Genomic DNA, 16,566 nt, shown 5'->3' with positions numbered 1-16,566 from the left:
CAACTGGGTAATTAGGGGGAAGTGGTGCGAGCTTTTCCCTCACATTAACTGCATAATTAGGTCACACTTTCTGAGGCAAAAGTGTGTCAAAGTATGTCACAATCAGCTCTCTATATGATCAGCAGATGTTAAAACAGGTTTTAAGGCTCAGAGAGCCAAGCTGATATAACAGTTGAAATCTTAAAATTGTGAGAATGTTGACTGATTGCGCAAAATGAGAATGATCTGGTTGGTTCTTCATCTTAATAATTTCTCTGTAAAAGAAAGCTTTTCCCCACTTCAGGCATGCTGTACCAGGGAGCTTGGCTAGAAAACCATTTGTGTTTTGAGACTGAGTTGCTCTCAGTGATATCTGTGCTAAAAAGCAGAAATCAGAAATTTTTGCCGAGGCTTCTGTTCTATGCATCAAGAGAGAGGTTTGTTTGTTTTTATACATGAGACTGAAAAACTTCATTTACCATTTTGTGCAGTTTTTGTCTGGATTTATTTTTGGACTGTGACCTAGGGGTGAAATGCCTTTCAGATTTAATATTTTGTATGCAGCTGTCTTATTTGCCAAGTTTTACTGATTTGCTTAGAAAGCTGTAATTATTTTGTGGAATTTTTTACTGCTTTTTAATATGTACTTCAGCAGCTGTTCAGTACTGTGTGGATTGGTTTTGCAAAATGTGCGTTTTTGGGAAAACTGTAAATATTCCAAGGGAATGTTGAGATAGAATTAGAAGCTCTTTTCCTACTCTTTGGTTAGATCCAAAGGCAGAAACTCGACTGTATATTATGGTGAATGACTTTGAATTTCACGTGTACAACCGCTCTGAGCTTTATGGACAACTTCAAGAGCTGTTTGGCTTGGATCCCACAATAATTCCAGCAAAGAAAGATGATGAGAGAGCACAAGTGAATGGGAGGCAGAGAACACACACCAATCTTGAAAGGTAAATAATGATTAATTTTGCTGTTTTGTTGATGCTTTGTTCTGCAAAGTGCTGAACTAATTGGGGAATGTTTTGTTAATGTGTGCTCTGGAGGCCAAATGAGGGAAGCACAACTGAGAGAAATTGCACTGACAAGCCTGACGGTCTGAATCTTTTCCCTTTCCTCAGATTTCCTACCAGTAATAATTAAAAAACACAGCCAAACAAACCAAGCACTCTTGTTTAATGATCAGAGACAGGCTGAAAAATCTGTTTGAAATACAGTGTGGAGAGGAAGCATGTGTTGAAGAGGATTATGCTGGCAGAATATTAATGGTTTTGCTCAGTAGAAGTAACAGCTGCTCAAGACATTGAATAGGCAAAATGTGAGGATCTCTATGGTCTTGTGTACAGCTACACAAACTGTCTCCTGTTAATTCCTCTTTTTGGGGTACCCCAGAAAATATGGAGTGGAAATAGAAGGAGTTTTATCTGGCTGATGTGTGGTGCAGCCAGATGTTCAATAATCAGCCTCTGTTTGGGCAGGCCCTCAGCAGGCTGATTGACTGTCAGGAGCAGAGAGGATCTCATGGCACCTGAGTCCTGCTTCTGCTGCTGGCCAGTTGCTGAATTTCAGAGTGGGCAGGAGGCTGTGGCACTCCTGAGTTTGAGTAAGGGCTCTGCCTCCCAGCCAGCCTCGCTGTGTTTTCATCTCAAGCTCTTATTGACAGGCACAAGAAGGATTTCTGCCTTTGAGGAGGATGTGTCTTGGGAAATGAAAAATCCCATGCCTCAACAGGAGTATTTAGAACAGGCCCAGATCCTCTGAGGAAGATTTATTTAAGTGCTGCTCTGAGTTAAACAAGGCATGCTTGTTTCTTACCTGTGTCAGCACCCAGGTGCAGCTCCATGTGCTTCCTGCTGCTCTCTCAGGCTTGGTGCAAGTTGTCTTGCACCCTCCTGGGGAAGGAGTGTTCCCCAACATCTGTGTCCTGAAGACCTCTAGAAGAAAAATTTGCTTGGTCCTTCTGCAGAAAAAGCCAAGTAATAACCCCCTTTTTTTTCTTTTTTTTTTTTTAAATTTAGTGTTAAAGTAAAAACAGAATCTCAGGACCCCTCTTCTTCATGGAGATCACTTATTCCAGTCATCAAAGTCAATGTGAGCACGGTGAGTGTGAAGACCCTCACAAGGAAACTATTTATCAGTATTTGCCATTCATTTTTCTTACGCATTCTATTCAATGTTTTTCTTTGCGTTTATGCTTTTAAAAAAGTTAAAGTTACATCATCAACACTCCTCTGACCAGTCACAAATCCTGCTGGTGCTGGTGGAAATACAGCTGTGTTCTAACTTCTGGGAAATACTCATGCCTTAGTCTTAGTAATGATTTCCAGACTATCACAAGTAATTAAATTGTGAGTGTTGTACACTATGGGATGTGTTGGTTTTAAAGAATCAGGAAGACTGTTATTGAGTTAATAGAAGAAAAAATTCAGAGTGTAACATACAAGCTAATATTTGTAGATATGCACAGATTATGGCCAGGACTTTTGTCCGTATTCTTCATTTGTGCATGGCTGGTTCAACTGCATTTTTAGAGGTAAAAAATACTTAAATGTAAGAGTTTGAGTGTAATCTAAGAGGTCACTGTGAATAGGTGTGTAAATAGAAGAGATAAGTGATTACCTGTGAGTTACTGGGTTTGCTTTTTGATTTAGGGTCGTTTGGCATTTGGGAATCATTATCAGCCACAAACACTTTGCATTAACTTTGATGATGCCTTTTTGACATACACCACAAAACCACCTTCGAGCCACCTTGATCAGTTCATGCACATTGTGAAGGGAAAATTGGAAAATGTTCGAGTCATGCTGGTTCCAAGTCCAAGATACGTTGGTCTTCAAAATGATGAGTAAGTTTGGGGTACTTTTGTATCCATATTATTTTCTTTTTTATTTTAAGAACACAAAGAAAAGAATGTTGGATGTGTTTCAATGTGTTTATTTTATTCAGTGTGTTTATTTGTTACTACTCTGAAGGTTTTGGTTTTGGATCTTTGAACCAAATTGATTTATGGAGAAAAGTACTGGTTTTCTGTGTTATTCCAAGTTTGTATTTTTGGTGTGTCTTCTGCTCTATTAAACACAGAATCATAGAATAGTTTGGGTTGGAAAGGTTTCTTTGAAGGCCACGTAGTTCAAACCTTCCACAGATTGCTCAGAGCCCCATCCAGCCTGGCCTTGAATGTTTCCAGAGATGTGGCATCCTCTGTCCAAGGTCTGTTTTCCTTCTCTCAGGTACAAGAGCTGTCCCCAGGCTTTGCCACCACTGAATTTCTAGCTGAAATGCAAGGTTTAAGGTGTTGACTTGTGTTAAGCAGATCCATGGTTTAGGAAATGCCAATAAAAAACCCAAACAGGGCAAAAGCTGTGTAATACGTGGTAGAGGAGAAACCATGTTATCTTTTGAAGACAGATTGCTGATCCTTTTACCTCTGTGTGTTTTGCATAAGCAGGGTTAGGCAGCTTGAACCGACTGAAGGAAGTCAAACACAAGCCCGAGTGCTTGCATGAAGTAATAAAATAAACTGGACATCATTTGTACCTTAATTGGCTTTTTATCAGCCAAATACTGCTGTTTGTAGCAGGGCTTTATGTTTTTCTAAGAACATTCTGTGGCTGAGCACACAATCTTACTCTTCCAACATGACGACAAAGGAAATTTCTGCAACTAATATTGAAAACAAATAAGATTAAAACAAAATAGGATTAAGATACTCAAACTATTAGCTTTTCTTGCTTCCTCTAAGTATTTGCTTTTTATGCTTTTACCATCCCTGTAGCTCCTGATGGCTGAAGGATGGCATCTGTGCACAAAATGTGCTCTAATTTACTGGGCAAATTCAAAAAATTGCCCAATTCACTGGAAATGGAGAATATTTGACTCTTTGGAGCCTGCCCTCTTACACTGCTTTGGCTAAAATTTAAGCTGGGTGTTTTAACTTAGAGAAATTCCTGCAGCCAGTGTATGTATAAAAAATAGCCAAGTGGCTTGATAAATTTGTGTCAGACTGAGGAATCAATCCAAACAGCAACATTTCACTTTGGAAACTGACATTTTGTGTTACAAACATCCGTCTCAACACTTCTAATGCTCTTTGCAAATAAGTCCTCTGAAAGTGAAGAAAAGGAAAAAAAAATGGTGCTGGGAAAAGCAGGTCAAAGTAGAAGTAGTTTGGAGGCAGCAAGCTTAAGGTTCAGGATGGATATTAGGGAATACTTTAAAATTGCAATGATCATCTCATTTTAATTTTTTGCCAATATCTAGTTTGTGTTCAAGTATGATCATGTGTTTCTGTTACTCTCAAAATAAACTTAGTTTCAAGGTTCCTACTGTGTTGCTTTTGAAGCGTTTGTGGCAGTATGTGATTGCTGCATCTGCTGTCTTCCATGTTTTCCAAGGTTTCCTGCCTTTGAAAATCAGCTGTGCTAATATGGGCTCTAACAGGTCATTCTCTTACACAGTCATAGGAATTGTCTTTTTTTGTCAAGAAATGACAGTTTATGAAAGTGGCTGAGAAACTTCAGTAGTGTCTTCTGCAGTAAAACCAGAATTATTAATATGTAAATTAATGTGGGAAAGGGATTGTAATAAACCAACATGGTAGTGTTAGAGAAACATTTCACCTCTTAGATTTATCATTTAGATCCTTTTATATTGAGGGAAGTGTTATTGAGGCAGAGCAGCTTTTTTCTTCTTTTTTTTTCTTTCATTAACTGATGGTCTAATTACTGAAAGTCCTGTCCCTTTGGTGTGGAGGGCTATTTTAGTGAGAAAACAATTAGCAGGTGAAAGAACAATATAGGACAAGGAGAAAGGAACTCTTGCCTGGAAGAAGCACTGAAAGTAAAAGTTCAGTAGTTACTTGTGGTTTAGGATATCTGAGAAATGCCTTTGTGGGGAAGAACCTGGTGTCTTCATGCTGGAGTTAACTAAACTTTAAAGTTGTTTAATGTAATGATTATGATAGTAGTAACAACATTATGATCAAGGGTTTGGTTTTTTCTCAAATCATTATGCAAATCCATTATGCTTAATATGTTGCATTTAAAATTATGTGAGTTCATCAAGATCAGTCTTGGCATGTACATTTTTATTCTTCATCTTTTCACTCTTTCCTTGCAGACCCCCAAGGCTGATGGGTGAAGGTTTTGTTGTGATGCAGTCCAATGATGTTGATATCTATTACTATATGGATGAACCAGGTACAAGCTGTTCAATACAAAGATAGTTTATTTTTTTGAAGGTGAAAAATCTATATGCTGAGAGAGCTAATGCAATGTTTTGGAACAATAGAAGTATCATAAATATGCTTTTGTTCTGACTGCCCTTGAAGTATTACCTGAGTCTTGAGCAAAGACAGCACATTTGGTAATGTACAGGTGTAGGATAGGTGGCAATTTTGGGTTATTTTTGGTTGTATTTCTTAGCATTGAATTGTGTCTTGATATTTACACACTGCAGTGCTCTCAAATAAAACTGACATGAGGACACTTTAATTGTTTTGTGCTTAAGCAAACATTTCTCTTATAATTTGAAGCAGCTTCCTTTAATGATGTGTTTAATATTTGATGTAATGCAGGCCTTGTACCAGAGGAGACAGAGGAGAGTAATGATGGAGAAGCCAGCAATGAAGACAGCAAATTACAGGACCTGCCACCATGCTGGGGTTTGGACATTGTGTGTGGGAAAGGGACAGACTTCAACTATGGGCCTTGGGCTGATAGGCAGAGGTATGACCATGATTTACAGCTCTCATCTTAATATCCAGTATTACTGAGAAAGCTTGCTCAAGTTTCCGTTGTGTCATTGCTCAGAATTTGTGTGTTTTAGGGGTAGACCAAGTCTGAAAGAAGAGTCCTGCCACAATGGTTTAAGATGAGTAAATTCATTGGTGTTTATGTTGTTGGCCTTCCAAAGTTAGGATTACTCTCATTATTGAATTAACAGATTATGTTCCTTTTTTGGAGGCAAAGTTTTTTTAATGTTTATTGAGTAAAAGGTTTAACTTGTTAACTGGTGATCTTTAGATTTATCAAGCTCCTGTTAGCTAATATGGGAATAAACTGCATATTGATGAGGAAATCTTAGGGAAGCAGAAATCTGGCTATGAAAATAATGAGGGAGGAATAATTTATCCTTGCTTAGCATAATCAGCTGCTTGATGTTATCTCCAAAGTATTTATTATCTAGCTATTTTAATACAAAATATTAGCCTAGAGTTCTACTGTTCTTCACTTGGCCCTGGATTCTTTGCCCATGAGCATTTCTGGTGAGGACAATAGGATTGTTTAGAGAGTGAAGGACTATTAAGCAAAAGTGACATAATCAGTGCTTTCCCTCTTTCCCCCTGTTAATTACAGGCTGCTACTTGGCCTCCACTAATTCTCCTGTGAAACTGTTATGATTTCCTGTCTCTCAGGAGTGTGAGGATGGCAGCCCAAAGAGTAGTCATTAGTTATGATAGTGCATTTTAGAGAAAATGTCGCTTTCTAGAACCTTTTGCTAGAAATATGAGGTCAGTGAATCATTAATGATGCTTTTTAATACTCCAAAGAAAGCTTGCTCTATAATGGAATGCTTTTTATAATCTGAACTGGCTCAGTAGAAAGCAGCTTAGTGCAGAGTGCATGGAGTTCCTAGATACACACTAGGAACACTTTTGCATCTTGCTGTGGATGGATCCTGGAGGTTTGGGAGCTTTTAAGCTGCTACAACAGCCAGGTGCTGGCTGCAGGAAGAAATTCCACCCCATTAAGACCTAGGTGAGCTCTGCTGTCTGTGCTTTGTCACTCTGTCTTTCCTGTCAAGTATTTCATGGCACATTCAGCTAAAAATCTGTAGAAATGTGGCTTCCATTCTGAGGTCTGAAGTTTTGTGTTTTCTTTATTTCTGGGCTTACATCAACTATTTGTGCACCAACTGAAGAGTAAATAGATGATTTGCTGCTATGCTTTTGTAACAGATTTTATAAACCAAGGATTAGGAATAAAAAGGAAAACATGGTTTGTTTTCCTTCTGAATTAACTTGCAGACAAAAAACCATAAATTAACTTCTTGCCATTGACACTTTTGGAGATTGCAATAATGAGTTGGAAGGCTGCTATGATGAAGATATTCAACATTCTTCCTTATCACATCCACTGGTTGTCCAAAGACTCAGCTATGAGGAAGATAATGAACCAAGTAGATGCACAAATACACATAGGTATTTCCTCTGAGAACAAAAAAAAAAGTCTTTTTTTTCTGTTTCTCCACTAGGGATTGCCTGTGGAAGTTTTTCTTCCCACCAGATTACCAAGTTATGAAAGTCTCAGAAATTGCTCAGCCTGGGAAACCAAGACAGATCCTTGCTTTTGAGCTGAGAATGAATATCATTGCAGATGCCACCATTGATTTGCTTTTCACCAAGAACAGGGTAAATAGTGAAACTTTATCAAGAAATTAACTTTGCTGCTGTGGTTGCACTGTGCTTTTTGGTTGTGCACAGTTTTACTTGTCTCAGGTGTTTATTACAGAGCTATGGTTTTAAAAGCTGGGTGATTTTTATCTTTTTTTATAATTATGAGCAAACCTTTCAAATAGAAATGTATTATTAGAGGCATTATTATTGTTAAACCTAAAAAAGGTAGATTACGTTGTACCAACATGTATTGATAATTCATTAGTGTTTTTTCTGAAGGCAACAAGGACTTTAATCACCAGGTGTGGGTAATGGCAGCCATAAATAAACCCAGAAATCACATTTGGACTGTTTTGCTTTCTTGCAATGCAGGAAACGAACGCTGTGCATGTGAATGTTGGTGCAGGATCCTATTTGGAAATAAATATTCCCATGACAGTGGGTGAAAATGGTGAGTCAAGGCTAAGCTAGATTTGTGTTTTACTGTGTTTCCTGCACAGTTATCTTAATTCCTGTGTGTGCCCATGTCTTTTAGTGTTTTTCCTTTGTAATTTTGAGATGTGTATTCCTAAGGAAAGGAACAAAAAAACTTCCCTGTACAGTTCAGTGCAAGATGTTAAAGCAAATATCCCTCAGGGTACTTCTTGGTAGTGGACTGCTGAAATCACTGCTAAAAATTGATTAAATATTGATCTAACTCTTGTGTCTAAATGATAATTTGATGATTTTTGTTTGCCAGGCTATTCACCTACAATTAAAGGGCAGCTCCTCCACGTGGATGCCACCAGCAGCATGCAGTACAGGACTCTCTTGGAAGCAGAAATGCTGGCTGTGAGTGTGCATTAATAAGCACAAAGCTTCAGTCTCTAGGGGATTTTTAATAAAGAACATATTTGCTTTTCTGTGGAGCAGTCTTTAGTTTCTTAATGCAGGAAAATGCCTTTTTACTGTGTTTTGCAGGACCTAAATATATAAGGAATTTATATGTACTGAAACAATTGTGCATGTGTGTCATCTTGAGTGATTTAAAAAGCACTACCTTGGTGTGTAAATTACCTATTGACAAATGTTGCCTCATTTACTGTGTAGCCATGGGTCCATACAGGCTTGGCCTTAATTCATGATTATGCTCACTAGCTCTGCAAGAGGATGTGTGTGCACAAGTACTTAAAAGCACTCAAGTGTGCTTGAACTACTTGAAACATATTTCATACTCCATTACTCTTTTGTTTGCCTAATATTTCACTTGGCAGTGTTGTAGTTTTGTGGATTACCCTTCATGTTAGTTGTTAAGTTATCATGTTCAAGTGATATTTTCATGGATATGAACACTGTATCAGTGGTTGAAAAACAGTCTCTTCCTGGGGCATTTTCTTTTTGGTGTAGTGTGAAATGTGATGAAAACCTTGCATTTCAAATTGCTTTGTACATCTACAGCAGCATATGTACCTGAAACTCATCTATACCTTTCCAAATAAATGAATACACTAACACTTGACCTTCAAACACAGAAGGAGGGACAGAGATTAAATTATTAAGGAACTGGAAGTACCTTCTGTTCATCCCAGCAGGACAGCAGTTTTAATTATTCAGCAGGGTACATATGTGAGCACTGCTGAGAGACAGGGTCAGGCATTGTCATCCTTGCAGGTAATGCTGATGCTTTCATTTCCTGCCCACAGTTCCACATCAATGCCAGCTACCCCCGGATATGGAACATGCCACAGACATGGCAGTGTGAGCTGGAGGTCTACAAAGCAACTTATCATTTCATCTTTGCTCAGAAGAGCTTCTTTGCAGGTAACCTCTTTGCTAAATAGGTTACGTGTCAAATATTCTTTCTTTGGGATTTGTTTTCAGATTTTGCTGAGTTGTGCAAGGTCAGGTTCTTTTATTTCATGTATTTAAGGTAACAGTTTCTGAGGACAAAATTCTTGATGCCTATAGAATGTCTAACTGCATGGTATTCTTACATTTGAGTAGAAGCACAAATAATTTAATTTTCTAAATAGATTTGATTTGCAGTTAAGTGATCCTACATTTATTTCTTACTAGAACTCTTATCACAGCTATTGATTTGCTTCATTTGTCACCCATGATGTTGATTTCTGCTGATCTCTCTCTTTGCTTGGCTCATTTTCAACTACTTGGGCCTTGGATTGTGTCCCTATGGCTGACAGATGATGAGGAAAAGTCATTTGCTCCTCAGGCTTCTGGCTGTGAGGAGGAAGGCAGTGCAAGGTGGAGCAGCACCACCCAACTGTTGCTGGGAGCTCCAGCTGCAGCCATGGAAAGAATAGAGCCCCATCCCTGTGGTGTTAATTAGCCCTGCTGGGAGGAAGGTTTAATTAGTGCAGGCTTGGTGCCATGCTAATGAAGTTATCCCCTGAGTGAGGCCAGAGCCACTGTCTGGGTAGTGCCACAGTGCCCAGCGTGAGCTGCTGCTGTGCTCGGGGCAAAAATCAGCTTTTCCAGCACCAAATGCTGAGGAATCACTCACCTGCTGGCCACTAACCCACCTTTTGTTGCTTGCTGTGGGTCTAGATCTCATCCAAGACTGGTCCAGTGACAGTGCACCTGATATTTTTTCATTTGTTCCATATATGTGGAACTTCAAAGTCATGTTCCATCAGTTTGAAATGATCTGGGCAGCAAATCAGCACAACTGGATTGACTGTTCCACCAAACAGCAGGAGAATGGTGAGATCACTTATTTTGTATTTGGAAGAAGTAGCATATAGAACAAAAATTCATCAACAAAATACACTGTGTACAAATGTATGAAGAGATAAAGTACTAGAATTACACCCAAAACCTGGTGGGTAAAAAAAGCTTTGAGATATTGTTGTTATTTTTATGGTTTTCCTGCAATATCCTTGTGCTAAGTACAATGTCTTTCTAGAAGCAACAAGGTGTGGGTAATAAATACTTTCAGAATAATTGATTACAGTAATTAATGACTCCAAGTACAGTGTAGTTAAATGGTAATATTCTGTCATGAGTTCTTAAATATATTTTAATTATGACGACCTTATGTTTGATATTTTGTCTAAGAACAAAAGAGAGAGTAATTCTGACAAATTTGTTTGGTTTTCCTTTTCCCTCCCAGTTTATCTGGCAGCTTGTGGAGAAACCCTGAACATTGTATTTTCTCTGCCTTTCACTGACTTTGTTCCAACCACATGCAATACTAGATTCTCCTTAAGGGTAAGGACATCTTGTAAATGTGAGACTCTTTCCTGAAAGAAAAATAGTCTTTTTCAGTTGGTAGAATTTTTCTTGAAGCAACCCAGGGGTAAATGCTTTCAGTTTGCTTGTGTGAAGCGTTTAATCATAGGCTGTTGTAGTTTATATATACATATGTGCATAAAAATGAAAATATTTCTGGGAAATACAGACATGCATACACTTCACACATGCATAAATATACACATTTAGCATGCATATTTATTATATGTAGTTAGATTGTGTGTCTGTATGTGTTTTATCACCTGGAATTCTGTTCCCCTTCCTTTATGAAATATGAAAACCTAATGTGTGTTCAAAGAGAGAATCAAATACTGTACTGGCTACCCCCAAACCATTTTGAAAAGCCATGTTCCAGATTTTTAAGAGGTTCTGTAGCATAAATAATGATCACCAAGTGTTTTTCACAGATGCAGACAATTCTTTGAATTACTGTACTTTTTGTCTTCCTTAAAATAGAACTGTCTACTGCTGCTAAAAATAAGAAACTAGTTGATGGTGATGTTGCTAATTTGGTATAATTTGATAGCAAAGAAATCAATGTTTTATAGATTTCATTCTTTTTCAAGTGTGATTTAGTTGAGATGTGGAGTAAGCTTGTTTTAGTAATTTAATTTCTGCAGTGGAAGAACAGGGATCACGAAAAGTTGTCCAGTGTTTTATAGATTGCTCTGGTGATGTGGAAGTTATTGGAATTGTAAGCATTCAGAGCTGTAGAGCTCTGGAGACTGCACAAAAACTTGCTGGGAAACAAATTTCTTGTCTAATGATGCCTTTTTGTAAAATCAAGATGATGGCACACACAAACATGATGATAGCTTAAGCATTGTGCATAAGGTGAATGTGAATTAACTCTCCTGTTGCTGATGTTTGACTTTTAGGGAGAAGATGTTGATCTTCATTTGTATCTGCCTGATTGCCATCCTAGTAAATATTCCCTTTTTATGCTGGTAAAGGATTGTCAGCCCAATAAAATAAATCCTGAGTCTTGTATGTCTGCAGAATGTCAAAGTGGTCAGAAAACAGGCAAACCCAAGTGGAGGAACATTACTCAGGAAGAGTGAGTTTTATTAAGATACCTATGTGTATTTGTGTCTTCATGGTGACTTTTCTTACTTTTTTATTTTGTTTGTGATTCGTGAACTTTTGAGGTTGCTTTAAAGATGCTTAAAAGAAGTGTTGTGCCTGAAATAAAAGGATGCTGTTTCCTTTTGAAAGGGCTGGATGGGTTGAATGCTGGACAGTCCCAAGTGTTGTGTTCACCATTGACTACTCCTGGCACCCAATTTATCCTCAGAAGGCAGATGAGCAGTTAAAGCAATCCTGTAAGTGTCACTACCTTTTCCTTGTTAGCATTGCTGCATTTGGGAAGCTGCTGGCACTTTGGATCACACTGCTTCCATCTGCAGAGATGAACTTGGAACTGAATTGCTGTTTTATGTCTCAGGGGGATGTTTTGATCATTAGAATGCACTGGGATTGATTGAAAACCTGACAGGATTCCATGCTGCTGCATTTCAGGATGTGTCCCAGTTCCTTGTGTGAAAAAGAGGGTACTGTCTGCAGTTCACTTCTCCTTGTCCTTAACAAAGTGGATCTCTTAAATGGGTTGTTGCACAAGATAAAATATCACTTGGTGTATTAAACATCAGGATATTAAACAGGAAGTAAAATATTTTTGGCCATGCCCTTATGTTTTCTAAGTTTTTTTGACTTTTGACTGTTGTGACCTTATCTTATTATTCAAATTGTTTAAATTGGTTGTATATGAGATGTAATAATAGCGCCTTCCCTTTATGGATGTCAAACTGTGATTTCATTGTTCATGGTTCAAGTGAACCATCAGAAAGGAGTGTTAGACTGGTCAGTCTAATGTCTAAGAATTTATTTTAACTGTCTAAATATTTCTAGATAACAAATATTCTATAAGTATGGGCTTGCAAAACAAAAATTTATAAACACAGAGATTGAAGTAGGTTAATTTAAATGCAGAGGGAGGTATGCAGGCAGTTATGGGGTTACATAAAACTCTTTCAGGCTGAGATTCCAGAAGCAGAACTGATGGAGGAGAGGTGTTGGAAGAATAGTGAGGGCTAATTTGAAAGGGCCACAATCAGCAGCTGTTCAGGGCAGGCTGGATGGCATTTTTAGGGTTTGAGTTCCTACACTGACATCTAAAAGAACCCTAATTTGTGAGGATGAAGCAGAAAAGGTGAGATGGATTTTGCAGATGCTCATTAAGTGCTCTTGTGAGACTGTCAGCTTGTGTCAAATGTGCCTTCCTCACATTCTGAGAACGTTTCCTCATACTTGTAGCCATTGAAACCTGCATTTGCAAGTTTGTACATACACAGGTAATTCATCTGCAGCTTCCTCCAGTGATTGGTTCACCAGTCCACCTCACTCCTACTCCGTGGTGCTGATGGAATCTGCTTGCACTAGCAACATCTGTGTTTTATTTTGAGTCAGTCCATCAACCTCTGAGAAATATGTTGCATTACAAAAGATGTAGGTTCCATAAAAAGTGGTCATCTCTCTGCAGCATTTGGCTGATGCATAACTCATAAGATGGTGCAAGCACTGAGCAGGCACTGTAGGCTATAATGGGGAGTTGAGGCCTTGGAGGTTTCTGCCTGCAGGTGTCTGTAGTTCTGTATGTGCCAATTCTTCCCGTTAAACTGGCACCTGAAACCTTCCTCCAGCTGGAGCATCAATTTTTGATGCTTTTCCCATGGAGTTCTCTACTCCCCAGCAATCAATCCACATCCCCAAAATACTTCCAGTTACTCATTACATTGTCATTGCCTTTCCTCTCTTAAGAAAGTTTTTGGGCTCTCTTGTTCCTAATTCCAAGTACAAAGAAGGGGTAGGAAATAGGATTTGAATTTCCAAACTGTTTTGTGACTAGAGTAGTTGAGTTGTTGGAGACAAAATTTTGGCCTACAGAGCTACTAGTTCAGAATGGATTTTTAGTACAACTTTGCACTTTGCTTGTTTATTCTCTGTTGTTTATCCTGCAGTAGCTGTGTGGTTGTGGGAAATCTGCTCTGCTGAAATGAAAGCATGTTTCTGTTTAACTTCAAAAGCAAGCTAAACATACTGAATACTCTTTTTTCAGAACTTCAGGGATTGTTTTCTCTTGCATAATTAACATGGACTAAAATATTCTCTATTTTCTTGTCTTCCCATAGTTACTAAAGATGAAAAACGAGATCTGTAACATTGCATGCTAATGTAATTGTACAATTTAGGTGCTGAAAGTTGTGTGTTTAATACACATTCCTGTTGGCTGAACTTTGTCTAACAAAAGCCTATGCTGTAATCAAAAATCTATTTTTTTATTCTTCTTTTGCTTCCAAGTGTCAGAAATGGAGGAAACCATGTTGTCTGTGCTGAGGCCATCCCAGAAAACCAGCGACAGCGTGATCTCCTCTCCCACAGCTTCCAGCCGCCTTCCCCTCGACCCCTCGGAGCTGCCCCCGGATAAACTCCACGTGGAGCTGGAGCTCTCCCCAGATTCCCAGATAACCCTCTATGGACCCTTGCTCAAAGCCTTTCTCTCCATCAAGGTAGGCAGAGCAGCACAGCTTGCAAAATTTATTGCAAAATTTATGGGTGGCCACTTGTATAATGAGTGTTAAAATAATGTGTGTTAAAATGGCAAATTCAATTTGGGAAGGATATGTGAATTTGGATGAAGACTTTTGGTAGGCTCTAGTTTAGAATTGCTCTGGTGATCTGGTATGAATCACCAGATGAATTTTGTTGTCACAGATTTGTGAGATGACTTCTTACACACATATATATATATACACACACAGACACCCATATCAGCATAATTTTTCCTTCAACAAATACTGTGTGTTCTGAACATGTGCAAAAAAATTCTTTCAATTTTCTACTAGTGAAATAAAAAAGATTCCATGACTATGACTGGAGCTTATCTAAACTCCAGTTTTTATGCAGACTTATACCAGAAACCATGTTTTTGGTGCATTTTAAGTTCTGCAGTGTGTTGTTGTTTTCTTAGCTAGATTCCATAACATTTCTGGAGTTAAGGGACCGGGGAATAAGCGTAATTTAAAAAGCTTCTTCAGTAAATACTTGAAAAGGATTATGCATCCTTTTCTTGATAGTCATCTATTATGCTTTAGAATGTGTGTTTGTTTTTTTTTGCTGTCTTCTCTTCCATGACTGATTTTTTTATTTTTTTTTAGGCTAAGTTTAATTCCTTCCCATCTCCCTCACCCTCCCTTGTGGTGACAAAAGCCAAGGCAGTTGAATGTGTCAATTCTGTTTAACTAACAGCAAAATGCTTGGGGTTTGGTTGGTTTTTGTGGTTGGTTTTTGTATATGTGTGGTTTTGGGGTTTCTTTTTTTGGGTGGGTTTTTGCTGGTTTGTTTTTCTCTGAAAATGTGTTTCAGCCTGTGCAGATCTAGGTGAAGGTAATGCTTCTGGAGGCTGCCATTTTGGAGCAGAGGTTGAGGAATTTTCTGAGACAGGTCATCAATATAAGGACTCACTTACTGGAACAGTAATTTTCATTAATTTCTATGAAATATAGCATATAAGCAAGGAATAGCAGAAAATATTCTTTTGTAGAGTATAGGACTTGCAAATATGCTCATTATTTTTTCATGTTGTCGATAAAATAAATAGGATTAAAATTAGGCCAGTACTGCATCTTGAAGATTGGATTTCTCCTGGTACAGAGCAAATGAAGCCATGTTTGAATTGTTTATTGAACCTTCTTTTTGAAGCCCATAAATTCATGGGGGATTCTGGCTTTTCAAGCAAAGCAGCACCATTTCAGTGCTTTTTGCCTCTGGAGATAAATGCAAACACTGCTCCATTGGATCCCTGATTCTGTAATGATTTCATTGTTCGGTGCAGATTTCTCACGTGAAATTTGGCTTTTCTATTCTAATTCTCAAGAGAAATTGTGGATTAATAGCTTGTTTATGAAAATGTGCCTTTATTGCTCTTCTTAGCATTTTTGTGACTCTGTTTAGAACTTTTTAGAACTGTTTAGAAAATTCTTCTTGAGAGTTTAGCTTTTCTTTTAAGGGAGAAGATGCGATAGATTGCCAGAAACCTGATGGATTCTCTGTTTCCCAGTAGAATTTGGCAGTGTTGCTTTGGCCTTAGATAATTGAAGAGGATTTGCTTAGACACAAGGTGGCTTTTAGACCCAAGCAAGCAACGTTTATGACATAATATTTTAGAAGCATGGTTAAGACTTCTAAGCCTGCTGAAAAAAAAGGTTCAGAAAGTTGGAGGAGGGTGACTTCCTGCAGGATGTGTTTTGTGTTCTTACTCTGCTATGTATCTTTGACACTTTTAAACAGGTTTTGTGCTTTTAGTTATTATATTTCAGTTACTTGTGTTGCAAGTTATCTCAAATACCACTGCTGTGAGAACTACTGAGCTGCCATCATTTTCTGCAAAGCACACTGCCTAAATTTGCACATTTAAGCTATCCAGTTTTCATAAAATACAAGTATCTATGTTCCTTTAGCTGTAGGCTATAGCTATGCCACTTATTTTAGGGAGGATTAAAACCAGAAGATTTGTTTTGTATTTCAAGTCATTGCCTGCATGTTTTTCATTTGTTTTCCATGTGATCACAACAATACTTTTTCCTAGGAAAATTATTTTGGGGAAGATGACATGTACACTGACTTTGAAGAGGTCATTTCAAGCCCTGTTTTGTCCCTGTCAACATCCTCAAGCTCTGGCTGGACAGCTGTAGGAGTGGAAAATGACAGGAGAGAAAATGAAATTTCAGTCAGGCCCGTTCACCCTCTTACTTTACGCCCATGGGATATCACTGTGCTTGTTAATTTGTACAAAGTGCATGGGAGATTGCCAGTGGTAAGTACTTTATAATAATAAAAGAATTGGCTTCTTGTAATTTTTTTGTTTTGTTTTGTTTCATAAT

General features: G+C 38.2%; 1 protein-coding gene across 11 annotated transcripts in view; it reads left to right on the top strand.

Moving 5' to 3' along the window:
• Positions 1-16,566, top strand: part of BLTP1 (bridge-like lipid transfer protein family member 1) — an 86,766-nt gene that overhangs the window by 15,296 nt on the left and 54,904 nt on the right. For all 11 annotated transcript variants that reach the window (XM_074542027.1, XM_074542029.1, XM_074542030.1 and 8 more), the window contains exons 6-20: positions 749-935; positions 2,001-2,082; positions 2,634-2,827; positions 5,101-5,180; positions 5,558-5,708; positions 7,237-7,393; positions 7,751-7,829; positions 8,118-8,209; positions 9,061-9,178; positions 9,923-10,078; positions 10,488-10,585; positions 11,506-11,684; positions 11,843-11,949; positions 13,985-14,193; positions 16,272-16,499. In XM_074542027.1, coding sequence (XP_074398128.1) covers positions 749-935; positions 2,001-2,082; positions 2,634-2,827; positions 5,101-5,180; positions 5,558-5,708; positions 7,237-7,393; positions 7,751-7,829; positions 8,118-8,209; positions 9,061-9,178; positions 9,923-10,078; positions 10,488-10,585; positions 11,506-11,684; positions 11,843-11,949; positions 13,985-14,193; positions 16,272-16,499 — 2,117 coding nt within the window. The remainder of the gene's footprint in view (positions 1-748; positions 936-2,000; positions 2,083-2,633; positions 2,828-5,100; positions 5,181-5,557; positions 5,709-7,236; positions 7,394-7,750; positions 7,830-8,117; positions 8,210-9,060; positions 9,179-9,922; positions 10,079-10,487; positions 10,586-11,505; positions 11,685-11,842; positions 11,950-13,984; positions 14,194-16,271; positions 16,500-16,566) is intronic.

Source organism: Zonotrichia albicollis, chromosome 5 (assembly GCF_047830755.1).
Source record: "Zonotrichia albicollis isolate bZonAlb1 chromosome 5, bZonAlb1.hap1, whole genome shotgun sequence".
NCBI lineage: Eukaryota > Metazoa > Chordata > Aves > Passeriformes > Passerellidae > Zonotrichia > Zonotrichia albicollis.
This window is presented reverse-complemented; position numbering and strand designations above follow the sequence as displayed.